Consider the following 26,092-nt stretch of genomic DNA (forward strand, 5'->3'; position numbering starts at 1 on the left):
GCCCATGCATAACTTATTGCTTTCCCTCCTCGTCGTTGCAAATTATCGTAGTCGGCCATCACCACAACCATAAAAATTATCGGCTCGCGATATCGTCGTTAATAAACAACTCCCTTATCAATATAACTGGAGTGAGATACTTAATTTGGTTCGGCAGATACCGCTCCAATCAATGATATAAAATATAGAAACACGTCTTAGAGCGATGCCTTGCGCTTTCGCTGCACATTGAAGCTTAAGAACTTGGAGCGTGATAGGTAGCTTCGAGTTGGCAAAAATCCTCCGGCAATAATGTACGTTCCAACTGGGTGAAAGAGAGTCTGTAACCTCAGATCACGTCCTCGCCGCGGAACCAAATATATGCGCACAACTTGACGAGTTTAGTTGTCTTCTTCCATGATTCTTTGCACTTCGGGCGCATTTAGCAGGATACGCTTTCCGAGTTCTTCAGCAGGTTTGCCATCACGAACGGCGCCGAAGTCGAGAATCTGCCATTACATTATCAGTCAGCAAGTTATACGCTGCGTTACAGATTTAGTGCTTCAACTTACCTCGACATACGTCAAGTTATCCCGCTGGACAGCCGCTACGCATCGGCGTTCATCAAACCTGACCTGCCAGACTCCACTAAGGTCTGTGAGAAGGTCTTGGATGCATTCGCCTGAGCGGATATCCCACATCTTGAGGGTCCGGTCGCTGCCACTAATAACTTTGCGCCCGTCATGTTGGAAACAAGTAATCGCGCCAGTATGGGCCGTCAATGTCGACTGGCATCGCCCGCTCTCCGGGTCCCAGATACGAAGGGTGCTGTCCGCCGCCGCCGAGACCAGTCGCTCGTCACGAAGATCAAGCAACCCAACAAGCAACGAGTGCCCTTCGAGCGTGTGCAAGCACGACCCGGTTTCCAGGTCCCAAATCTTCACGAAGCTATCCATACTACCCGATATACACCTGTTACGGGCTACATCTAACACCACACTGTATACCTTTTGCGAATGTCCTTGTAACACATGAACCGTTTCCCCTGTGCTAATACGCCATACGCGGACGGTATTATCGTAGCTCCCACTGACGAGTGTATCGGCATGGGCGGCGATCGCCCGAACTGAGTGGGTATGACCTTGTAGTGTGCGGATGAAGTAAGGACAATCGGCGTCATTGGCTGGAGGTCCGGTCTGGATATATCTCCTAGAGCCGGACTCGGGAAGACGCCAAACTCGTAACTGACTATCACGGGATCCGGTAATGATTAGAGGTTTCGGCGGCATCATGACCGCCTGCCCGTTCTCTACCCTGCCGGTATCTGTCGGCATTAGGATTTGTAGGCATCGGACAGTACTAGTATGACCGTAGAAGACCTGGGTGCAGAGGCCTTTCTCGATATCCCACACACGGACGGAGCGGTCCGTTGAACCAGATACCAGGACGTTGCCTTCGTACTGAAGTGCCCATACCCCACCTTCATGGCCTTCTAAGCGACGACGGAGTTTACCAGTCTTAGTGTCGTAAACATGGATAAGCATGTCGTCGCTTCCGGTAATAATCTTGTCCTCGTCAAACTGTAAACAGGTAATTACGTGCCGGGGGTGAGCCGCGAAAGCGACATGGCTAGGCTTGACTTTGCCACTCGTCCAACTCTTGCGGATCATGTAGTGGCGACGATAGAGCGACTTGAATAAGTGAAGCTTCCTAAGGCTCGGAAGGCCGGTATGCGGGTCAGGAACCGCCATGGCTGCGGCGTTTGCAGCAGACATAGGACCTTCGGACTTGTGCACCCGTTCTCCCGTATATGTTTTCTCATCCTTTGTCATCTCTTGCGCGCTCGCTCGCCGTTTCGACCGCTCAGAGCTAGTGATGCTGTTCAGAGCCCGCTTACGCTTGGATGTCCGTAGTTTCTGTGGGGGATCGGGCTTCGAGGAACGTATCAGTTCGGTCTCGGAGGAAGTAAGTCTAGCCTGGGTGCTATAGTCACGCTCGCAACCTTCAGGTCCCACCGGGTCTTGCCAACCCCAACCTTCTCTAATAGCTCTATCGAGCTCTCCGGGGGCTAGGGTAAAGCCGTCGTCGTCGAAGAGCTCTTTCCAACCTGTCTCATTACTATCAATAATTCCTCGCCAGTGTTTCGAGACCTGAGCCGCGCGGCAAAGGTCACGATGGTCTAGGTAAGAAAGGATGTGTAAGGTCAGCTCAATGGGCAGGTCCTTCAAGACGTCACATTTAAGGGCTGGGTTGACCACATCAGCAACGATGTGGAGGGTTTTTCTGGAACATCTGCGGAGAAACTGATACATCATGAATGACTTCATCTCGGCAGGCATAGAGTCGAAAGTTTCCAACATCGAGCGGGTGTCCATGATTGTAGGCTGGTATTGCGAAGGATCTTTAAATCGTCTGACGACCAGAGACGAGGGTTCCATGGTTGAAGACGGGCCGGACTCATAATCCATCGAATTCTGACTTTCCTCTTGGAAAAGAACGGACACGTCCTCGTCCGCCGCGTTGTCTCCGTCGTCTTGATCGAGCCCACGGAATTTGGAAGCCTGAAGGGTTGGAGATAGGCGCGGGCTGGGCAAGCTTGCATCTTGAGCAGCGAGTGTATTGATGGGTCTTGGGTGGTGCAAGGCACGAATAGATTGCTGGAGAGATTCATCCGCGTCCACATCACCAAATGGTTCAGCCTCCGCATCCGCATCGGTAATCGGTGGCGTGGCCACGTTGCTGCTAAATACAGTGTGCGAGTCGCTGCCCGAAGGGCTCGAGACATCAAAAAAGGACTGGGATTGACTGGCATTATTGGATTCTGGGGTTTCGAAAGAATCGAGATGTGTACTTCGAAGTTTGAGGGATCGGTTCGCGTTGACCGGAGTCGGCTCAGATGTGTCGGGAGTAACAGGGAAACTACTAGTTAATCTTGTTGTGTTGTTCTTGATAGCATCCTTACGGGAGGCATTAGTTAGCGAGCGGCGCAGCTTATCTGACACGGCGTTAGGGAGGCTTGGTACGAATGATCGTGTTGACTGCTTTTGCGAACTTTTCCGGACAGATCCGCCGACAACGGGGGAGGCGGCTCGAGAGTTCACCCTATGGGCTCTGCGAGACGATGTAGGTAGATAAGGTTTCGATGAGCGGCGACTAATTTGGTGGTGAGTAGCATCTAATTCCGGCTCCGCCTTGATATCCTCGACGGATCCATCACTAGCAGACTGTTGGGACTAAAGTATAGTTTAGACTGTTAGATAAAACGAAATAGAGGCAGAATGGAATAGAGGGGCAGAACATACGTCTTGCTGATATTCAACATCGACATCATCAACAGGCCAAGATATGCCGCCATAGTGAGCAACGTTGAAGCTGAAGTTAGCTAACTCAGGAGGGGTTGGTTTCTGAGCTAGAGGATATTCTTTGGAGTCGAGGGAGGAGAGCGGCTTCGACTCTCTAACAAGAAGAGGCGGATATGATCTCTTAGTAGTAGTAGTCGTAGTGACCGTCTTAGTCTCGATGCACTCGGCAACACCAAATTTGAGCTGTGGATGCGAGAGAGAGTCGGTGTCGTCAAAATTGACCGAAACTGTCGTCTGACTGGATCGAGGCCTTCCAGACTCCATCCTTTCGTCCGCGGATGGTGCCTGTATCCTCATACTATTTCTATACAGCACTGAAAATCATGTATGTCAAGAAGCTTGTTGTGATAGCATGAAATGAGAAGCTTTCGGTTCGATATTAGAAGTCAACTGAGCGATTATAGGTCCAAGTCGAAAATCGGAGCCGCAATTGAAATCAAAATCGAGGTCGAAGTCGAAGTCTAGGACAGAAATTGAGGATAGGAGGGTGGGGGTGGTGCTTGAATACCTAAGCAAAGGAGGCGAAGAGAGGGATGCGAGGAAAATGGAAACGCAGTAGTTCAAACAGTGATAGTCGCGTGTTTTCTCTCTAAAGGATTGCCGAAGGGTTGCCGAAGGGTTGCCTATGGTATTCGATTTTACCCTTCTAATGTTGTGATTAGAAGAGTGTTTTTTTTATTTATTTCCAAACAGAACCGACTGGGGCGTAGGTGTCTTTATTGTAGGCGTGTTTTGAACGCGCGCATCAACGCAAGTATGCGTGCGTGTGTGTGTGTGTGTGTGTGTGTGTATGTAGGTATGTATATGTACCTAGTGTGCGTATTTTCGTATGTGTATGTGTATGTTTAGACAGTTGGGTGGTTGAAGGTTTTTTCGGATTGTATGTAAGTGGATTGTAAGGACTGTACATAAAAGTGGTAATTTGGTGGTTGTTAATGACAGTGGTAATGGCAAGTGGTAATAGTTATGGGTAATGGGTAATGGCAAATGGCAATGGCAATAGTACCTAGTCAGGATTCAAGGAGGGGAGGCGTCGACCGGCGCTGCTAAACAGTTGGTGCCAGCAATCGACCCCAGTATTATTCATAGAAGGTACATCCAACCATACTATGGCACGCTAAGCATTACATGTACTTTTTTCTACCCACATCATGTAATCCGTACCTAATCCATTTACCAAGCGCGCCTCCTTCGGCTGAGCATACCTATGTCCCTATGTCCCCAGACCCACAAGTAAAAATTAGCAGCCGAAGGCAGTAAAATGACCAAAAGAACCTTGAAAGTAACTTAATTAGGTAAGGTGGGTAGGGTAGGTACTTACATGTATGTACTAATAACTTTGAAGCCAGCAGAACTCTTCGTTATTAAATAGGTTGGTTAGGTACATTCTAGGAACAACAACGCGCTAGATCAATCCTTAAAAAACTTGGAATGTTCAATGAAGTATTTTATAACTATTACTACCTTGTACCTAAGTATATTAGACTCCGCAGCCAGTTATAAAGTACCACCTGGTTTTCCATTCCTGGGGAAAAGGTTGACCTTGCATACAGATATTCAGATGACCGTTAAGGTACCTACATGTAATATATTAATTTTCCTCCATCTTCCCACGGGGTCCGAATGGCTGACTTCCATCGTGACCATCACGCATACTACATACATGTACCTATTAAGTCAAACCTTTAATAACATATTCTTTTTTCCTTCTAATATTTTTCCCCTTATCCCTCGGCCCGTACACGTCAAACTGATTTTTAATGGGGTACATATGATTCCTTGATCTTGCATATAATTCTATGTAACTCATTACCGAGGGATGAGAGGAACATTTAAAGACTATTCGTAAACGCATACCAGTGTTGTTCTTTATAAGAGAAATTCAACCTCGCCCTACTCTCAGCATATGCTTAGGTTAAGTACCTAAGGTATCTAATTAGGAAACATACCTAATCATAAGATGTGCGGTTGATTTTATAATAAATCTATTTGATATATTTGGCCTCGGATCTCAGAGGTAACAGAATTCATAACACAGAGTATCATGGCATCATGACAGCATGGTATCATGTTGGTTGACAGATAGAGAAAAATATAAGTATCCGCCTAGCTAAGACAGGAATCCGCCCGGTCACATCAAAAGCAGCCAATAGTTGCACGTCTTGCACGTATACTGCACAAACGAAACGCAGAGGTTAGGTACTTATAGTACGTCTTTTTTCTCCTTTTTCTTTTCTTACTTTGCCCTTGTGGGATGAAACTGCATGGCTACATGGCTGCATGGCACTATTTACATCTAATAACTCCAAGTTAGTCTAGGTATAAATTCCAATTCTTAGCGTACGTAATGTATGAAGTATGGACGTCCAACGTAAAAAGATCGTGTAAAGCATGTTTACTTTTATATTACTTTTATCTACATCTATGCCCCGGGTTATATATTACCCTCTTCGGCTTTTCGCTCTGTCCAAAAGACCATATTGATTAGCTCTGGTTAGATATCAAAATCCGGAGATCACGCAAGATAACATGTTCCAAGTCCAAAGAAACACGTTTTGTTCATCGCCGCTTAGGATAGTGGACGGCCTGACCATTATGGTGCCCGTTAAGAACCCCTCGTTTTAGCCATGCATGCAAGGTTGTTCCGCCAATCAAATAACGACTTTTAGAACTAACTAGTTGAAATATCAAATATGTTGGGAGGCCGTTTTGAGAAAAGGAGTTGGATTGGAGAAAGTCAACTACGAACGTATAAGGGGAGCTGCAACAATTGCATGGAATCACTTTGCAAGCCTGCATGAACTGGGATGCCCATCACCCAATTACTTTCGAGGATAAGCTTGTATCTATTTTATTCTCGACGCTGATTAACTGTTTGCATCGATGATTTGTTTGTTGTAGCATTAAGGAGAGGCCTAACATCTATACTATAGGTAGGTTGAGTTATGAATAGCTTCAGAATATAATTACGTAGGTAACTTGTAGACAACGTAAAGATGTCTAGTTCCAGCTGGGTATTTTAACCACGCCGTTTGGCTCTATTTGAATAGTATGTCTAGATATAGTCGACTCTTTATAAAACTTAACTCTATAGCTACCTCAGCAAACACACACAACATAGTAAAAAGGGCACATTAACACAATATACCTAACCTAGGGGTTCATCTTTTACGGAGTAACGAAATAGACTACCCTAACTATTATATAAATAGGTAAGACTGAAAAAATTCCGGGCTCAAGCAAAGCAACGCAACTTGATGTGGCTTGGTATCAACCTTCCTACATACAACACGTAAGCTCTCACAAAGGTAACGCCAAGACAATAGCTTAAGAGCGGCTGCTGCGAGCTCCTATCTAGCGCAGCTCAGCTGAACATATTTTAAGTCGCACCGTTTATAAATGGAAAAAAAAAATCATGCCTCGTACTCATTCGTCGCTTAAACCGCATCCTTTGCAACTTATCACCGTTCTATCCTTGAGTGGACGCGTTACGTTAAGAAGAAAAGGTCGACGTGGGCGTATTCTCCGTCACCATGCGCTGCATAATATAAGCCCCGAGGAGTGGAACAGCTGAACCTCATCTTAGTAAAAGGACCAGCACAGTTACTTGCTTAGAGGCGATATGTCTGCTCCTGGATCATACCGCCCGTCGCTACCACCTCGAACCCCCCAGCCGCCTGGGTATACTGATGCTTCTCTGGGATATCCGGATACCGGCTATCCACTGCTATCTCCTGAATCTCCTTCTCGGAATCCGGCCTACGTGCCCAACTCTCGGCCTCCGCCGATCCCTCCTAGACCTCCTGGCTATGAAATCACTACTCTAACTTGTTCTAATGAACAATTCCCTTTGGATTTCTCTACCCCCCCACCTCCTCCGGGACCGCCTCCAGGAATTGTGAGACCGGTTTCTGCCAACCCCCCGTCATACCCCTATCATTATCCCGAGGCACCTAGTTTAAACCAAGGCTGCAACTGCTCACGCGCACTATCCTCCAATCTCCACGGCCAGAATGGTTCAGCGAGTATCCCACTACCTCCGCCGAACTCACATGACAAACCTGCCCTACAACGGCCAGCTAGTACCCATTTTATACCCCCATCGCATCCGCCGGATATAAGACAACATCTGCCGAGTCCTGCTCCTCAAGTTCCCGCAAAGGAAACTATCAAGATACCGCCTCTAGTGCATACAACAGCTATAGGAACTCCCGATGTTCGACCGTCGGAAAATAACACGAGTTCTTCAGCGACGTCGCAGCCCGCCGATGCGCTGATATTATCTTTATCTCCTAACCAGCTCCTGTCGCCATCTTCAGAGTATTCACAGGCTCAATTCCAATGTATATGTGTAGAAAATCGACCGCCGACTAACTTGCCGTCCGTTTCGCATCATACTTCTCAACCCTTGCCATCTCCTCCAGAGGTTTGCCCAACTATTCCCATAATCACCTTCCCCGACCCTCCCGTGCCTAGTTCAGATTGCTATATTTACGAGTTACCAGCAGAAAATGAAATTAAAGGCAAGCCTGTTGCACCATCCGCAGAAGGCCTACCGGCTCTTGCGCCACCTGCGGTAACTTCCTGTATTGACGATCCGGTAACGTTCGCAACAGACTGGTACTGGCATCCTGACGCACCTGGGTTTTTGATATGTTCGCGCTGCTACGTCGACTACATCTACGGGACCAAATTTTGGAATCTTTTCCGAAAGGAGAGATTCAGCGGTGGTGAACCGCGGATATGCCGGTTCAGCAAGCCGAGAATGCGAAATCACCTACTTAAAGATGCTCTCGCAACAGGATCATTGGAGCCGGCGTTAGCTTGGATGCGCTCCCGGTCACAAATCCCCGACTGCAAAGGTATAGAAGGTGTTAAAGGAAACGTCGGTATCAAGTGGTACATGGCGAGATTAAACGATATACCAGATTTTGTATCTTGCGAAGCTTGCTACGAAGACCGTATTTTAACTAACCACTTTTTTGTGAACTTTGAGCCGGCACAGTTACAGCCAGCAGAGGATATCGTATGTAAACCCGAAAAATTGCCTCCCTCCTCCCCCTTCGTGCTTCTCCCTGTCTCAGGAGCCTCCAGTATTTATGTCATGAGTTGACTAAGTAATGGCCACTCCTAAGACATGTCCAGACCTCTTAATTCCTTACTAGAAAGTGATTGTTGACTCTCGTTGTTGTAGTGGAGCTGCGACATAGCCGTGCCTTTTATTGAGAAGGAGTATGAGGCCAGGGGCAAGGTCAACGACTGGGCCGGCTTCGTAAGTGAGACGAAGACGCGAATGTCCATAAAGCCTTGCCCACAACGCAACCTAGAGTTAACCTACGGCAGGAAATGGTTCGTTCCTAAGCGTGGTCCTGAAGGTTTGGTGCTCTGCTCGGGATGCTATTGCGACCAGGTAATTCACACTGGTGAAGAGGCGTTATGGGAGGTGGATGAAAAACTTACAAAATCATACGATACCAGAGTCCGGTGTAGTATGGGTATCTTTAGTATTAGAATGGCTATGGCTTGCGCGCACGACGTTAATGACTTTCAGGTATTCTGGAGATCTATACATAAGCTCGCCAACGAGAAGTTTTGCGATGACGACGGTATCGAAGATGGTATTTGGTACACACTGCCCTCTGACCCGTCCAACTTCGGCATCTGTGCCGGATGTTACGCGGCCATCGCAGAGTCCCTCAATATATCACGTTTCTTTGTACCAAAACCTGATGCACAGCCGGCTGGGACGAAATGGCGATGCTGTTTTAACCTCTCGCATCCTCGATTTAGGCAATTCATGCCACGGCTCTTAGAGATGTATCATACACATGATCCGACCTCGTTCGACAAGTTTGCATCAGTATATTGTTCTATACCGGTGTGCCCTCGCGACGAAGATGCGCAGAACAAGCACTGGTACGGATGGATGGACTGCACGATTTGTCCGGAGTGCTATCAAGACTTCGCGCAGCAAAGCCCTCTGGCCGCGAATATGGAACTCGACAACACGGTGTTAGAGACCAACACAATGTGCGAAATGTATAGCCCGCGCATGCGCGACATTTATATAAAATGTAGCAAGGCATCGCCTCCTGACGTCAGGGAGCTACTCTCATGTTCAGTGCAGCGGCGTCTAGTCTGGATGCAGACAATTCCACAAATGCGGATGATGTTATTCCAAGCAAATATGGCGCTGAATCAGCAGCGGTTTCTTAACGTTACGAGCTCGCACTACAACCAGGTCGGCATGCTGCAAGATATTACTTACGGACACACGCACACATATGGCGCTGCCGGAGTTGGTTATGGCTACGCGAATGAGAATCTCCTGCAGGGCGCTGTGTATGCCCAGCAAGCCGCGCAAGCTGGTGTTAGTGCTGCAAGTGGTAGCGCGGTTCTACTTGTCGGACAGCTAGAACAGCAGTGGAGAGCTGTTGAGTAGATGGTAGGTTTAATGATACAGTGTGTAGGTGATTAGTATAAGTACTGATGTCTAGTAATATAGTAATTAAATTTGGGACTGGAATAATGGTTACCCACGGGCTTTCATATTGCCCCTGAGAATACTTCACCCTGTTAGTTCCTAAGGGATCGAGTGATTGGATTATTATACAACGGGTTTCACTTGATCAATGCTAAGGATGCCAAGTTTACAGGTCCCAGCAGGATGGATAAACGGGCGGTTTATTTCGTTTGACTCTTGGCGACCTTATTTAGGGTTGAACCGGAATGTTGTTGTCAACGGCGCTGGGGCTGACGGATCTCGCTTCTGTGTCTACAAAGATGTATGGAGTAAGATACTTAATCTTGGGACTGAGGCTGAGGCAATACAATAATACTACTGTAATAATACTACTGTGCCGCTCCTGGTGCGTCATTCTTTTGCAACTTTGACGGGGTATACATACGTGACTCGCTTCTCTTCTGTTTCATCCGTATTAATTACAGGACCCTGTCCCGATTGATTTGCCTGGGTTTGGGTATCGATAGTGTCAGATTCAAGATGAATAGAGAGATCAGACAGGCTCATACAATTGACCGATTCGCTGATTTTCAAGAGTTCCAATTAAATAAAAAAAGGGAAGACAAAGAATTTACCCCCGAACACGGGGATTTTGGTCTAGTTCCCTACAAATTAAGTATATTTCCCCTTCTGGCCATTCTGGTCCAAGAACGTTACCATCTGAAGGGAAACAAGGAAACCCTATCCTAGTCATCCGGCCGTCCGTCCCGTTGAACCAAAGGTTTAGCGGCTCCGTTCGTTCAGGGTAGTTAATCGCTTAGTCTCATAAATCGAATGATACACTGGCAAGCTCCGAGGTTTCGCTTTTTAACATCTCGATGAATTAGAAGATAATCACTTTGTCTCCTTTACAATATGAAAATACTCCAAGAAGACAATTAATAGCATCTAGGTATCCGACAATACGTAAGTCTTCCTTTCCGAAGTCCATAAGCTTGATGATATTGCATATCAAATACAATGTATTGAACATCTTCAAGTATCGAGCCGCCTTCCCCGGAATCTCACCGTAGCAAAGACGAACTAATACTGAGTTTATTCTGTATAGGTCGGTTTGACTTCGAGAAGTCGTACAATACATTAGCAAAACTCGATTGGATCGCTTATGCCTCTATACCTCATTGCCTTATTTTATCAACCGTGTGGGGTGCATCCAGCATATGCTACCTCGGCCGGCAAGATAAATAAGGTGAAAGGGTAAAATAACTCGTATACCGGCAGCATTTCTCATTCTCAAGCCCAGAAGATAAACTTACCTATCAGCAAGTTATGCAAGTATAAATACGAGTATCGACGTTACATATCGCACTTGTCATTCTACAAGTGTTAATTAGTTCACGTGGGTACATCCCAGAGACTCGGAGTTAGACTCAGGGATCTTCCTAGCAGTAGGAAGAACGCCACATCCCTATCCTGAGAACGATTGGGTAAAAAATAAAAGGGTCCTGCGAGCTTCGTCCCGCCCGTCACCGATTTAGATTATGCACAAACTGGTTTTGCGTCTCCGACGGTATGGTCGATGCACGATGGCAACCGAAGATAAAAACAGCAAGCATCAACCTGATAGATCACTAGATGATATCTTAAGAGGGAAGGTATATATTGAAGAACTCCCTCCGGATATAGAACCTATTAGGAGGTTGCTGGAGAAATATAGCGGCATTCGCACTAGAGACATCGACGATCATGTTCATGAAATAGTACGTACCGTTATATTCCCCTTTTGCTAGATTTAAGCAAAGGCTTATTGTCATATTCAGCGAGATCGTCTCTGGGAGATTTATCCTTATGTTTACATCGGCCACTTTCGTTTCCTTTCCCTTGGGTTCACATTAGATCCTCGGTACCGGATAGCCTTAAATCGGTTACTCGCGCCCAAGTCGGAGGCTACATTTCTCGATGTGGGCTGCTGCGTGGGACAGGTATTGCGACAACTCACATTTGAGGGTGTAGATTCATCGAGACTGTACGGCACGGATTTGGAACCACGCTTTCTAGACGCGGGTTACGATTTATTTAAGGACCGAGACAAGCTCAATTCTACGTTTGTAGCTGGTGACATGTTGAGCCAGAACGGACAGATAGACGAAGGCGATGAAAGGTTAAAGGTGTTCGACGGCAAGATGAATATCATCCACGCGACTAGCTTTTTCCACCTGTTCTCATGGGAAAATCAAGTCCGGGCCTCCAGGAGAATGGTGCGATTTCTCGACTCGGACGACCCTGATGTCATGATTTTCGGACGCCAAGTGGGAACGACAATGCCCGGCGATAGAGAAGGGGCTGGAGGTTCTAAGAAGTTCTTGCATAACGCTGTAAGCTGGCAAGAATTATGGAACGAGGTCGGAAAAGCAACAGGGACCGCGTGGCGGACTGAGGTGAACGAGATGGATGAATCTGACATACATCCAGACGGTAGTACCGACGGAACGCTTCGGCGCATACGGTTCGGAGTTTTTCGGGCTTGAATACTGCTAGGGTTTATGTATAACTGAGCTTGATGTATATTAGTTGGCGTTCTCACGGATATATCCATAGGCGACTTGAGGGACTTGGAGCATACAGACTACATTGGAAGGGTAACGAGGTACGACTGAGTTTTTCTCCGTATAGACCTTGTGGCGTTATTTGCATTGCATACCAACAATATCAAAGTAACTATTAGTTAACTGGGCATCTATCACTATGTTCTTGGCCAGATTATCTGGCCTTTTAATTTCTCCATACGCATGTCATATATGAATAGCATCGAGGAGAAGATAGAAGGAAAGCATGTGAAGAAAGGGAGCAAAAGATATCACCTAGCTAATCAAGCTATTCTCTGGGTAACAAGCTCAAGGAACAACCCATTCGGAGAAAGGGTTTTGCTGTTAGCGAGACCATCCCACTACCTACCTTATGTAGTCACAATTTCTCCCTTTCTAGCTCTAGTACCTACCTGTCATATTGCTAGAACAGGAAGAGCGTTAAATTTGGAGAATAATTTATATTGTTATATGTTCCAATGTTAGATTTCCAAGGGGGACCTGATCTCAGGCAGATTCATAATTCAATTTGCTATGCTTGAATGCAGTTTTGCTCTCACTTCTTACTCAAATTCTCACATCCAGAGCTCTGAATAATGGCTAGTTGGCATATTTCTATTATCTTGGGCGTTTGAAACTGCGTTAGAAACTCAATTGTATGATAGAGGAGAATGATAGCAAAAGCTATGGCCCTGTACTATTACAATTGCCATCCGAAACAAGAAGACGAGAATAGAACGAGGGTGTCCCCAACCCAACACATTGGCAATCTTAGAATATTATAGTAAGGGTGCTTCACCTACGACGTAGGTTCACAAATCATCACGAAAGATAGGGAGATCTAATATGGGGATTGATGATCTTGACTTTCCCTAATTAGCTCCGAGTTCAACCTATAGTAGAGAGAGAGGACAAAGTTCTCTGGCTACTAACGCATGGTGCTAGCTCACACATCGGTACCGAAGAGACTACATACACACTTGGTGCAGCATATGGGAGTACCTAGCAAGCAACATGAAGGTGATCTGCAATCCTAATCTAGATATCTTCTGGGAGACTCTCATATACGAGAGTCAGGATGGACAACCATTCCTCCTCTTTAGCTTCCAGATGCTCTCTGAGGGCCACTTGATAGGCAGATAGTGTGAACGCTCCTCCAGAGAGTTGAGCATGGCGAGCAACCCGGTCATCCCAATATTGGGAGACATCGAAGTAAAGCTTGCGACACTCCAAGACGAGACGGATGCGGCGTAACTGGGTGTTAGTAAGTACACCCTCGCTGTAGTTGCGAATTCCAATCCATTGAAGGGTCGCCAACTCAAAGTTCTGGACCGACTCGAAGACGGCAAGCTTCCAGCCCACGGGATCCTGAAGAGGAAGAGGAAAGGTTCGTGTGGAAGAACTGACGGATTCATATTAATAAGTTTACAGTGAGGGTAACTTAGAAAGTTGGATATATTAGGTACTTACCTAGCAGACATTGTCGCGGAGGCACTGGTTTGGGAGACTAAGGTAATGATATAAGGCCTAATAGACAGCTTATAGCGCGCTTCCCAAAGAGTCTATGTAAATAAATGAAGGTTAGCTTGCTGATAACAAATAGAAACAAAGGCTAGAGACGACGCGTCGCGCCATAGAGCAATAGTATTTTCATGATTACACTTACCAGACCGACTTGACAGCGCGTCAAAATGCTTCGATAGGAATAATTGGCCTTTGGGTTGATGGTTGTGAATGATGTTTAGAGTGTAAGTTGGTCAATCGGCGACGAGAATACCCAAGAATAAATTGGCTTCGAATGACAATTGGAAGGTGGTCGGCGATCAGGGTAAGAACGTATAGGGAGGCGACAAATATAGACAGGTGCAAGCCTACAAGTAGGTATATGTTGGTAGGTATGAGTCGGCGAGGGAAGAAAGAATAAACCAGGAACTTCTCAAAGTAGAGGATCAACTGGCTGTCGGCGACGATAATAGTCAAGAACGATTCAGCTTAAAGGGGTAAGAATCAGGTCGGCGATGAAGGTAGACAGGTACGTGTCAATGATGAAGACAGTTAAGAACGTAAGAACGACTGAGTAAAGAGAGTAGACAAGAGCAAGTTGACTTTAAAGTTTGAATAGGAACAAGTTGTCACAGAATATAGACAAGGATGACTTCTAGTTAAAAAGATGAATAGGAAAGAGTCGGCGATGAAGGTAGTCAAGAAAAATATGGTGAAGAGGTAGGCAGTCAAGTCGAGTCGGCGTAAAAAGTAGATAGAAAGGAGTTGATGTAAAAGGTTGACAACAACAAATCGGCGACAAAAAAAAAGATAAGTGTGAATAAACTGTTTTAAGGAAGTCGCCGATTCCTTTGATTGGGATATTTTATTTTTACTAACTGGTGAATCTTAATTGGAAACTTGGTAGTTACCTCTTGATGCGTTGGAAGGTACGTGTGAACATAAATTAGGCTTCTATTAGAACTCTTCTGTTCATGCCGTCTGCCCAGGTAACTACCCCCATAACTAACCCCATGAGATAACGCAAGAACGAAGGGTGACCAATTAAAATTCAAGTGGGCCGTAAACTTATAAGGCATGTAGATACTAGAGTTAACATGTTGTAACTACCTCCTACCTGGGTAGCTGCACAGCTAGACTGGTATGCCCCTGAATAGGGGGAAGTACCTAACCTACAGGTAATAAATTCCGACACCATCACAACAAAATGCTACCTACATACATAGGAGGTAGGTACCTGTGATGGTCAAAAGTGATGCTAACAACCATACAATGTGAATATCATGTAGTATTTAGTACAATACAGTACAATGCAGTAGACTTAACGCTATGCCTTGGCGAAAATGAGGTAAAATCATAACAATTCCCTTGGCTTCCTTTCACCATATCCTTTTGGCCACCATCTCGTACCTCATCACCTTAGAAAGCCCATCGTCACCTTTCTCTTTGAATTTCTCCTCTGTCTTCCGCTCTCGTTCACGCATTTTCTTCAGTCCTTCCTTATCATCATCGTATATCCATTTTCTACGGTCGTCTCCAACCTCGACAGCGCCCCATGAACCAATACGCTTTCCCGGCTGTGAAAAATTCCCAGGCTCTGCCTTACCGGTCGCTACTGCGTGTTCCTTTCGTTTCATCACAGCGTACCGCTCCTTGGAATACCGTAGCAGAGCCATGCCCAGGAGGAGCTTCACTATAAGAAGTACAATCCAGGTGAGAAAGAAGAAGATAACCATTGTGAGAAGGGCAATAGCGTCATCTGAAGAGAAAGCCAGAAATGAACGGGTCTGGGACGACCCATACGGATTTCCATATACCGCCCGACCTAGAGCGTTCCTAAGAAGCGTGTCCAAATGCTCTAGTGCGGCAATCATCGCAGGCGAAGACGGTGTTGAAGACTCTACCGAAAGTTCCGTGGTCGACGTCGGAATCGGAGGGTTGATATGCGTGGCGAGGAACATGTGGTATACCTGGATCGAGGCCCGGATGAAGAGACACGATAATGGCAATAGTGGTAAGCCCAGTCGCCGAGTCAGAGATGGAGCCGAAAATGCCTATACGCCTATAGTGAGATATTGATTCAAAGCACACGCCATGCATAATAAACTTACATTAGTATAATAATCCTTACATAAGATATCCAACATCCTGCTGTAGAGGGTCGGCTTAACATTGTTGAATTTATTAATGAATGCGTGTTTTGCCCAATCGACCATCATCTCGATACCTATGACGACGAGAAAAGGCGAGAGTACCTCGCCGGAGAGTATCCATGACGGTAACACAGTGAAACTATTGGGCAAGCTTGAGCTGGTATGTAACGGTCCGGGTTTTGCAGCTCCGCCATCTATCTCACTTCCGGCTCCCAGCACAGACAGGCCTCCTACCTCCACGACGTTCCTCATACCAATGATTAATAGAATAATCCACAACTGAAACCGCTCAACCACGTCCGAACAGGTTAACTGGAAAAGATTCTCCTTTTCGATCCTCTTGAAAACGCTCCCTTTAATTTCCACGAATTGATTGGATATCAAAAGACTAAGAAGAGAATTCGAGTATGAGTTTACGGCAACGTTCAACGTGATGACTTGGTAGAACAAACACACGGTGTGAACGACATTATATATTAGCGAGAGAATAAACATCCCAAAGGGGAGAAGGACTTTAGATCGCCCGGAGCTATTTCTCGATAGGGTCTCGGAACTGAATAGGCACTCTAAGATGTCTTGACCGAGGGCTGAGAGAAGGCGATCGCCAACTTCGAGGATATTATAAATGACGTAGAGTTTCATCGAAGACTGAGCACGAATAAAGTGATACATTCGGCTGGCGTCAAGATTCATCAGCGCTAAGGAGCTGCACACGAGCACAAAACCTTGGAGGAGATCGGCTTTATGGTAAGAGGTCAGATTTGAGGGCATGGATTTTGTCCTCCGATGGCGGAATCCGCCAGATCTGGGCATTGGATGCTTCGGTGGATGGAATACGCCATTGCTGCCTAGCCGAGAGGCATCCTGGGTAGCCATACCCATGGTCTCAGATGAAGTGCGACGTCGCGTAGCACTATTCTGAATAGTGCTGGAGCTACTTACCCTCGCTCGACTCTGGCTCCTTTCCGACTCGCTAGCCGCCTGATTACTGTCAGATCGGTTTCGTGACTTGAATCTACCTCTCCTCCCTCTTTGCCAGAGGCGCCAAGTTCCTTGCCAGACATAGCCGACAACCCATCGTGCTTCCTTCCCAATTACGTATGCCCACCATTTTACAAGGACGCCGAGAGCAATTAGGAACCTTATAGGTAAAATGGTGAATGTGTATAGCCACGCGTCGAGACATGCCAGAGTGCCGAAGGTCAAGACACGTTCTAGATACGGGGGTAAGAGAAGAGCATTCAAGAGCCGTTCGAATTTGACAGCACTGGATTCGTATGGAACATCTGCGGCGTGGGAATGATGGATATAAAGAGGACTAGGTCGTTGACCCGCGAGTTCGAGTTGTAGATGGGTGGGGAGAGACATAGGCGGGAGAGGTATGGTGGGTGGTATGGGAGACGGCGGCAGGTCTGGTCGATCTAGTTTCGGAGGAGACACGGGAGGATTTGACGTAACGGATGAGAGGTTCAAGGGAGGAGGACGAGGAAGAGGGTTAAAAGAATTTCGCCTTGTGGTATTTGATTCTATTGTAGGAGGGCCGGTGGAAGACCTCCTATTAATGGGCGGACTGGAAAGCGTTCGTGACGAGGGAGGAGGTCGTCTGAAATCTGCCGCTGTTCTCGGAGCATCGTGATATGCTGGCAATAATGTATCCTTATCTGCGGCTGGCGTCTGGGTACTGCCTCGTAACTGATCTGACATTGATGGGCGAGATATAGACTCGGCAATACTAGCGGACATAGGATACTCGGTACCGTTTGGCTTGCGTTGGGAAGGCTGAGGAGGAACGACAGCGATGGGTAGCGAATCGGGCGACGAGGTTAAGGCCTGCATCTGGGAAGCAGAAAGCTTCCTAACACTCTCATGGCTTCCCTTCTTCGTAGCCGACTTGAAGGTTGAATGTGTACCTGATTTGGCTATGGTATCTGTAGATCGACCAGAAACGGACCTATCTGCGCTGCTATATGTTGTAGTAGGCGACGTGTGTCCATTGACAATGCTACTCAATATACCATTTCCATTCCCATTTCCATTTCCATTTCCATTCGTAGTAAGTTTCTCGGTTACATTGCTCATATCATAGCTCGGTTCGCGTTTCTCGAATTTAGGGGTGACGGGGGTAGAAGCAGTAATCTCAAGAATAGGGAACGGATCGGTTGGAGTAGTTGGATATTTTGATGTTGTTCTAACTATAGAATTATCTCGATATTGCTCCTCTCTCATTATACTTCTCCCAGATCTTTCGTCGGTAACCTCCTGTAAACCTGTAGGGTTATCATCGTGGCTATCATTGAAAATCCTAGTAACGCTTGGGTCTCGCATGATTGATTTCTGCATGAAGGGGATGATGTCGTTCTCGATAAACCCATCACCTCCGCGATCATACTTGAATCTAACGCCCTTTAAATGCGTGGGGAATGGTGGCCATGGAAATGCAGGACCTCCGAAAGAGTTGGCGGTATTGTAGTTGCAGTAATTACAGATGGATTGGTAATCGTATGTCTGTTTATTCTTTTTGTTGTCGGCGTTATAATTAGTTGTGATGGATGTGCATAATGGAATATGGATAAAGAAGCTAAATTGAAGCCATGTTGAAGGAAATTCCACAGGGTCCAGAACCTTATCAAACACAGTGTCGTAGCCTCGCAGGATACAGTACAAGAAAACGGCATATTATTGGTATATCTAAAAATAGAGTATTTACATACCAGGAGATACATATGTACATACATAGAAGCAATTGAATATACGTCATATGTTAGGTATCTAGGTACTTAATTTAAGGGTCGGGTTGACGCAAATCATAAGCCGGTAAATAAATAAATTTCTCTTTTTACGAATCAAAATGGGAATATTCATCTTCCTTCTCGCCGTGTATGCGGCAAATCTTTCTTAGCCAGATAAGGCGTAACTTTTAGTTAAAAGTCGAGGTTAAGTCCAAACCCCTTGTTTAAGTATGGGGCTAAAGACCGACCCGACCAATGAAAGCTGCTAAAAACGTATATCTATCGTGGCATCGCACATCTCGAGTAGTGCTCTTACTGCTTTGACCGTATAAGCCTAAATTTGAGGATATTCAGCTGATTCCTTTGTTCCTTTTCAGCCCCCATCGCCGGTCATCGTTGGGATCTACGTATGGATGACTTATCTATGGTGGCTGAGGGAGGTTAACTCCATACGCTAATACTAGGCAACTCTATAATGAGAAGCCAATAGGTAATATAGCTCGCATTTGACTCCATTATGATTTTAATTAGAATCATTCTACGAATCAGCTATATCCCAGCTTTCGAGATGGGAGGAGATGAGTAGCTTAGGAGAGTATCATCCGTGTATATATATACCTATATAATGGCACTCTCTTCTCTCTATGTTAGTTCAATATCAACTCATTAAGATTACATATCTACCTAACTTATTTAAACGCAAAATGTTTTACCAGCGGAGTGTCTTGACTAGCATCCTAGTTGTATTGTTGACAACAGAGACTGCCTTGGCTGCTCTTAATGGACATTGTCCCCCTTTAGGGCCAGTCTTACCCGCTCCAAAGAACCCGAAGGTGCATGAGTCTGTCCGGTTGGCAATAGACCGTGTCACCAATACATTCCAAAACCTCACTGCCGACCTTCTTTCTACTGGCATATCTGTCGCAGTCAAGTCGATACACGAAATTGATCCGCTACTAGAACTCCACCATACACCTACGATACTTAACCCTAATGGAACATCAACCATCGATTCACAGACGGTCTATCGACTCGGAAGTATATCTAAAATTTTCGCAGTGCTCTCCTTGCTGAAACAGAGCCACGTGAGGCTGGACGATCCCATCACTCAGTATGTTCCTGAGCTGCGTGAACTCAAAGGAGAGACAGATGAAGTTAGTGATGTCACAACCGTTAGATGGGGTGAAGTGACTCTTGGTGCTCTTGCTTCGCACATGAGTGGCATTTCTACAGACCGTAAGTCATATACATGCCACTCTCAATTACTACTCTTATTAATTATTCTCAGTTACAATCGACCTGGCTAGTTTTCCCTTGGACTGGACCGAAGTTGGTCTCCCTAAATTAAATGAGACGTCGAAGACTGGGTGTGGTGGTGTTTTTGGCCTCCCTCCCTGTAACAGGACCGAGTTTTTCAGAGATTTTGGCAAGCGGCACCCGGTGTACGCTCCATTCACAAACCCAGTATACTCAAACGTCGCGAGCGTCATTCTAAGTTATGCTGTGGAGGCAATAACCAATATGACCTACGACAACTATGTCAAGCAATCGATATTCGCTCCCCTATCTATGACAAACACGACCATATTTAATGGGCCGGAGAAGAACGCATGGGGATTTATCCCTGTAAATGAGACCTGGTTTGATGTTAGCTTCGGATACGAGGACGTGTAAGTTGCAATGCCTATTTGGACGTTGGGTGTATCTAATGTTAGCTAGAGCCGGCGGTTTCTACTCGAACACGGTCGACCTACTTTCCTTTGGTACTGGCATCCTCAAGCATACCTTGCTAGATTCTACTAAAACAAGAAAGTGGATGAAACCAGCAACATCCACATCGTCTTCTGGCCTACTTATCGGCGGACCTTGGGAAATTCTTCGCTCTAACACAGTCACTAAAGATAAGCGTCTTATTGAATTTTACTGTAAAGCCGGCAATCTAAATTCGTACAACAACATGTTGTGCCTAGTACCGGACTATGATATCGTTGTTACGATACTCTCTGGTGGACCACAGTCGAATGCCGACCTGGTGGATCTGGTTCTTACGAAAGTCGTGCAAGGCCTGCTTCCAGCTATTGAAGATGCGGGTAAAGCAGAGGTGTTACCAAAATTCGGTGGCACATATACGGACGCCACTACGAATTCGACTATCACGCTTTCTCTTGACGATGGGCCAGGATTCGCAGTATCTAACTGGGTCGTCCGTGACGTCGATGTAATCAAGAACTATAGTAAATTCGGGGCACTATCGAGTAGCCCAACAAGCCGACCGGTTTCCATCCGGCTGTATCCTACAAACCTGGGTTCGGGATGCCATGATGTCTGGCGGGCCGTGTTCGATATCGGAACCCCAGAGGAGAGTGCGGAGAAAGACGCAAACTCATTCTGGCCTGATGCAAGCTGTCATACGTGGGGTTCTATGGATCGACTCACGTATGGCTTCCGGTCTATGGATGAGTGGGTCTTCTTGCTTCGTGATGATGGGTCAGCACAAAGTGTAGACCTGAGGACATTTAGAGTTGAGCTGAAGAGGGAGGCTTGATTTGATAATATGTAGTGTTGCGATGCAAAAGATGTGGAATGGTAAGAAGACTTCAATATATATATAATGCCTAGGTTGACAGGATTTCGTAACTATGTTGATCTATCGAATCCCGTATGTTCACACTACCTGACCAGGTACCTAATGCATATAGTTAAGATTTCAAGTACTGATGTCGAAGTTGGAAGCAATCTCAATATAAAAGTTGAACGAAAATAGGACAGGAAACAGGAAGGATTATATTTAATGCTACACAATAACTACAGACTTTTTGCCTTTTTATTTGTTTATTTTATTCAGGCCATATGCGCCAAGACTTAATGCTTAAACAAAAACATCCTCAACAGTCGAAATTACTCCTGGCATATTGCCTTACGCGTCGCAAGGTCTTTGCCCAAACCCTTCTTCTAGAGCTTTAAGCATGCCTCCCTTGCGAGCAACATCCCTATATGTTCCCATCTCTGAATAATGCATGAATTTTGGCTGGTTTTTCTTCTGGTTCCAGCCTACATAGGATCCAAAAGTTACCACAAGAGCATGGCGATCGATAACCTCAGGAACTTGTAAGATGGTCTTTAGAAGAATGGCCTTGTCGCGTCTTCCTAGTTCCTTATTTCCCCCTCGCCCGAGGTAATACTTGATTTGGTTCTTCGCACGCTCGTTAAGTTCCTCAATCTGGTTGGCATCAACGCCCTCCTGGCTTTTCTTTGCTGTATCAAGGTACCATTTCGCATCCTCTTTTGAAAATGCCTCTTTGGTATTCGCGTATCTTTCGCGAATGAAGTCTTTTCTCTCCTGTTTGTGAATGCCCTTTTTGGCAGCTACCTCACGTAAAGCACAGGTCTTGCAAGGATAGTCGGTAGGATAATTTGAGTACGCGATGGCGGCCATATGGAACTCGGTATCCTTATGAGGGTAGAAGAGGCAGTACTTCGAAAAGTTCTTGACGAGCAACAGCTGATGACCACAACTGTGGTTAACTTGAGATAAAACGGCACAGTTTTGACACATCTTGGTGGTTTCCTGAATTTGCTATAGAATCTTTTCGTAAGAATATGTGAGGATAGGTCTTGTGGTTAGACTTAAGGGTCTTCAAATGTTGGCTCTTCTTGATTTTATTGATAACACAGGAGTTGTTGATGATATTTTTGGCTGGGAGAGAAGGATGATAATTGGACTGTATATATACTAGAAAATTCTTGAAAACATATTCTTTATGACGTACTTTTAAAGTGCCTACCTAGGTACCTATGTGCACTTGATTCCATTCAATTAGATCCTTGTTAGAAAGACTCTGTTCTTGTTACTAGTAACTTCTAGATGTTCAGTCGTAATGTTGTATAACAACGAATATCCATCTGAAAGCATTCACTAACCTATATTTGAACAATATCTTCAAATCAATTCACTAAGAGGCGATAGAAAAAATTAACACAAAGAATAAACGAGCTAAGACAATGACTTTGTTATTAACACGTGTGAATTCTTTTTTGATTCACTTATGTCTATCACTGTTTCAGTTTCCATACTTACCTGGAAAGGTAGATTAGGTACATAGATGAATGATGGTTTAATTAGTGTGAGTTTAGTTTATCTACCTACCTATTCATAAAGATATATCGCTGTCAATTTATGATTATTATGATGTAGTAAATAACCTAATTGTCTTAGGTCCCTATTATCTAGTACTCACTCGCCCCCCTTGTTTTATTCATTGACTGCAACTACGCCAGAATATGTGTGTCTATAATGTTCGTGTTAGAACTTAAGGCATCAAGTATATTTCTTTAATATGATCTTAAGTTAAGGAGATGATTGTGACTCATTAGGCCCAGGCTATTTCTATATAAATATTATTTACCTCTACTCTTTTCGCCGTTAGGAAATATAGACGTAAAAGTCCCCACCGATGTATGTGGATACTGGTGCTTCAGGTAGGTACTACATATTTACGTGGGCAATTTATGGTATCGAACTTTCAATCTTCATCCTCTACTATGGCCGGCAATCTAGGAATATAAAAGATGTTGATTGTAAGAAACTCAAACATTTCAATTGCTGATCTAATTTCTGATCGGGATGTGTTAGTTGTAGTTCTATACATAATCGGTCTTTGTTCCGGCCTGTCGGTACATCATACATTAGCTATTCCCGCCAAGTCGGCGATCATTCCCCGCAGAATGATTGCCCTAGGCCGGGCGATGATGACGTGATCACGATTGATATGGCGATATGCTGTGCTATCATCAGTAAGAGGTTAGATACGTAGGTAACTTAGTATGAATTCGTATCCGAGGAATGAGGGTTGTTATCTATAAACCGGAAATACTCATAAAAATTCTTGCGTCATTCTCCAAGTTTGGAAAATTATATAAGAACCCTCTTAGGGACTGACTTTTGATCTTAGTAGCTATATCATTTATTCCTATGTTTGGTACTTAAAGGCGTCAACTTCATTTCAACATTGTCGTCATCTAGTTTCAGCAATAAACATGACTTCCTCAATTCAGAAGAACCTCGCGAGCAAGAATGCTGAATATGCTAGCAAGTTCACTAAAGGCAACCTTGCCCTTCCACCAGCCAAACACTATCTGATCTGTACGTAAAATCCTTTAGAGCAGGGTTATATGAAGGCTATACTTCAAGCAACCAAGGACTAACTCATATAAAGTGACCTGTATGGATGCTCGTATCGACCCGGCTGCCGCCTTTGGTATCGACCTTGGTGATGCCCACGTTATTCGAAACGCTGGCGGTAGCGCGAGAGATGCTCTACGATCCATCATCATCTCGCAGCAACTGCTTGGGACGAAAGAGATCGTACTTATCAAGCACACTGGGTGTGGCATGTTGACGTTTTCCAACGATGATGCTCATAGTCTTGTGAAGAAAAATTTAGGACCAAGCGCCGCTGCAGAAATTGCCACCCTCGATTTCCTCCCCTTCACCAATTTAGATAACGCTATAAAGGGAGACGTTGATTACTTAAAGAGGAGCGCCGCTGTGCCAGGCGACGTGGTTATTAGCGGTTGGGCATATGAGGTTCAGACCGGCACAGCGAGGCAAATCGTATGAAAACATTTGCAGGATACTCTCGAGTGAATGAATATAAGAAGCATGGTATGTGGAATGGTTGAGTACTGTGGCATTTCCAGATCGAAAATCAGCTAATTGCACCTACTCATGGTCACATAATGTACCTGGATAATTTCTATCTTTAACTTCGGCTATGTAAATATATCATAGTTTACGAACTTTGTGATCTGGATGGTAAGACGTGTCAGAGGAATAGTAGCAATGACGGAATATCCGGGGTCATCTACTACGCTCAACTAGATACCAGACTAAGGACTAAGAGGAATAATGAAACACGCGAAAGGCTTGTATTGATTTCTATATGAATCGTGATAAAAGAAGATATCACAACTTCTGAGATGAGGCATACGCGCCCACGAACAACGGTGTTCCGTCCCGCTAAGATAGGCTCTCCCATTAGGATCGTGAGGTCGAATTCGTACTTCCTAGGTACAACTACTGGTATAGTTTAACGGTCTGCTGTAATCGTCAGTGCGTAATAGCACAGACAGGTACTGCTCGTCCAGCTTCATATTCCATCCAAATATAGCAACTTCGTCATATCTCTACCTTCCGACTAAATTGATACTGGAAAAATATCTCATAAGAGATGGCTGCTAGGTACTCGTCCGAGTGCTGGCATACGTAAAAGAAGAACCTAGAAAGAAATGTAAGAAATACCATTTTAAACTGGCTGATACGGACACAATAGTGGGCTTACCATGACGAGAATGTGTCACACAAGGGGAAGATGCCAACCAGAAGCTGATAGGTAATGCAAATAATGGCGAGGTCATTCTAAGGCGTGGGTGACTATGCAGCGGTGGGTATAAGAGAGGCTCCACTGGCACCAGGAGGATCTTGGTTGTTACCACCCCCCGGGCCACGATCAGGTCGGTCAGGTGGCGGTATATATTCTTCATCTAAGCTGGAATCGGTATCTGATTCGATTTCGGCTGTTTGGGATGCTGAACTTTGGATATTCCTGGAGGCTTCCTTCAACCCGGCTGACTCCCCCCTAAAATGATGAACCACGCGCATGTGGCGAAGCATGGAATGGAAGTTTTGGTGTTCCTTTCCACACTTCTCAGGACAGGGCCAAACATCGGTTTTGGCCTGGTTTTTGGCGTAGGAAGAGCGGGCCTTATGTTTCTTTGATAGGTGGGAACGGATGTTCCTCTTCCCGTTCTTCATAACGGCGCCGCAAATCTTACCGCCAACCCGAATTTGACATACGAACCTACCGTATGAATTAACCCTGCCCTGAGCGCCATCAATAGCTGGTTGCATCGGGGGTGCTTTGTCTTTGCCACCTTCTTCCCTATTATTAGGGGGTTGAGGAGCCATTTCTAAGTAATTCCAAATTAACAACATGTCGATAACAAATAGGAAAGGATAGTGAAACGGAATAGGAAAAGAATATAACTTACTGGATATATCCTTGGGAAAATATTATGTCTTGAAAATGGAAGAGGGTATTTCTAGGGAGAAAGCTTGTCGGCGAAATAGGAAAGAGCAGTTGCTGTAAATGCCGACGCTTGTGTATATCGATAAGAATCAACGCCAATGGCAATAATTCATATACTATCCAGTAGCAATGAACTAGATATTGATAGGAATGAAAGTTATCTACCAGGTAGGACGAATAGGTATTGCTGGTGAAAGATATATGAATCACGTCGGCCGGCGAAGATACTG

At 45.3% G+C, this 26,092-nt stretch overlaps 7 protein-coding genes across 7 annotated transcripts; 4 read left to right on the forward strand and 3 right to left on the reverse strand.

The window, feature by feature from the left end:
• Nucleotides 1-380: 380 nt before the first annotated feature.
• GL218_08273 (Cell division control protein 4) lies at nucleotides 381-3,605 on the reverse strand (the record flags this gene model as incomplete). The annotated part of the gene is made up of 3 exons (XM_033585072.1): nucleotides 381-488; nucleotides 552-3,212; nucleotides 3,282-3,605. The coding sequence occupies 3 exons, from the start codon at nucleotides 3,603-3,605 to the stop codon at nucleotides 381-383; spliced, it is 3,093 nt and encodes a 1,030-aa protein (XP_033440827.1).
• Nucleotides 3,606-6,963: 3,358 nt separating this feature from the next.
• GL218_08274 (uncharacterized protein) lies at nucleotides 6,964-9,783 on the forward strand (the record flags this gene model as incomplete). The annotated part of the gene is made up of 3 exons (XM_033585073.1): nucleotides 6,964-7,684; nucleotides 7,847-8,367; nucleotides 8,536-9,783. The coding sequence occupies 3 exons, from the start codon at nucleotides 6,964-6,966 to the stop codon at nucleotides 9,781-9,783; spliced, it is 2,490 nt and encodes an 829-aa protein (XP_033440826.1).
• Nucleotides 9,784-11,390: 1,607 nt separating this feature from the next.
• GL218_08275 (putative porphobilinogen deaminase protein) lies at nucleotides 11,391-12,332 on the forward strand (the record flags this gene model as incomplete). The annotated part of the gene is made up of 2 exons (XM_033585074.1): nucleotides 11,391-11,564; nucleotides 11,625-12,332. The coding sequence occupies 2 exons, from the start codon at nucleotides 11,391-11,393 to the stop codon at nucleotides 12,330-12,332; spliced, it is 882 nt and encodes a 293-aa protein (XP_033440825.1).
• A 2,939-nt stretch (nucleotides 12,333-15,271) lies between these two features.
• Nucleotides 15,272-17,881, reverse strand: GL218_08276 (Endoplasmic reticulum membrane protein 65; the record flags this gene model as incomplete). Its single annotated transcript, XM_033585075.1, has 2 exons — nucleotides 15,272-15,946; nucleotides 16,004-17,881. 2 exons carry the CDS (start codon nucleotides 17,879-17,881, stop codon nucleotides 15,272-15,274), a joined length of 2,553 nt encoding a protein of 850 aa, XP_033440824.1.
• A 1,597-nt stretch (nucleotides 17,882-19,478) lies between these two features.
• GL218_08277 (putative beta-lactamase family protein) lies at nucleotides 19,479-21,319 on the forward strand (the record flags this gene model as incomplete). The annotated part of the gene is made up of 3 exons (XM_033585076.1): nucleotides 19,479-20,010; nucleotides 20,063-20,444; nucleotides 20,494-21,319. 3 exons carry the CDS (start codon nucleotides 19,479-19,481, stop codon nucleotides 21,317-21,319), a joined length of 1,740 nt encoding a protein of 579 aa, XP_033440823.1.
• Nucleotides 21,320-21,691: 372 nt separating this feature from the next.
• GL218_08278 (uncharacterized protein) lies at nucleotides 21,692-22,330 on the reverse strand (the record flags this gene model as incomplete). Its single annotated transcript, XM_033585077.1, has 1 exon — nucleotides 21,692-22,330. The coding sequence occupies one exon, from the start codon at nucleotides 22,328-22,330 to the stop codon at nucleotides 21,692-21,694; it is 639 nt and encodes a 212-aa protein (XP_033440741.1).
• A 1,481-nt stretch (nucleotides 22,331-23,811) lies between these two features.
• Nucleotides 23,812-24,394, forward strand: GL218_08279 (uncharacterized protein; the record flags this gene model as incomplete). Its single annotated transcript, XM_033585078.1, has 2 exons — nucleotides 23,812-23,917; nucleotides 23,991-24,394. 2 exons carry the CDS (start codon nucleotides 23,812-23,814, stop codon nucleotides 24,392-24,394), a joined length of 510 nt encoding a protein of 169 aa, XP_033440831.1.
• Between the last annotated feature and the right edge of the window lie 1,698 nt (nucleotides 24,395-26,092).

Source organism: Daldinia childiae (assembly GCF_008694065.1).
Source record: "Daldinia childiae strain JS-1345 chromosome Unknown Scaffold12, whole genome shotgun sequence".
NCBI classification, from domain to species: Eukaryota; Fungi; Ascomycota; class Sordariomycetes; order Xylariales; family Hypoxylaceae; genus Daldinia; species Daldinia childiae.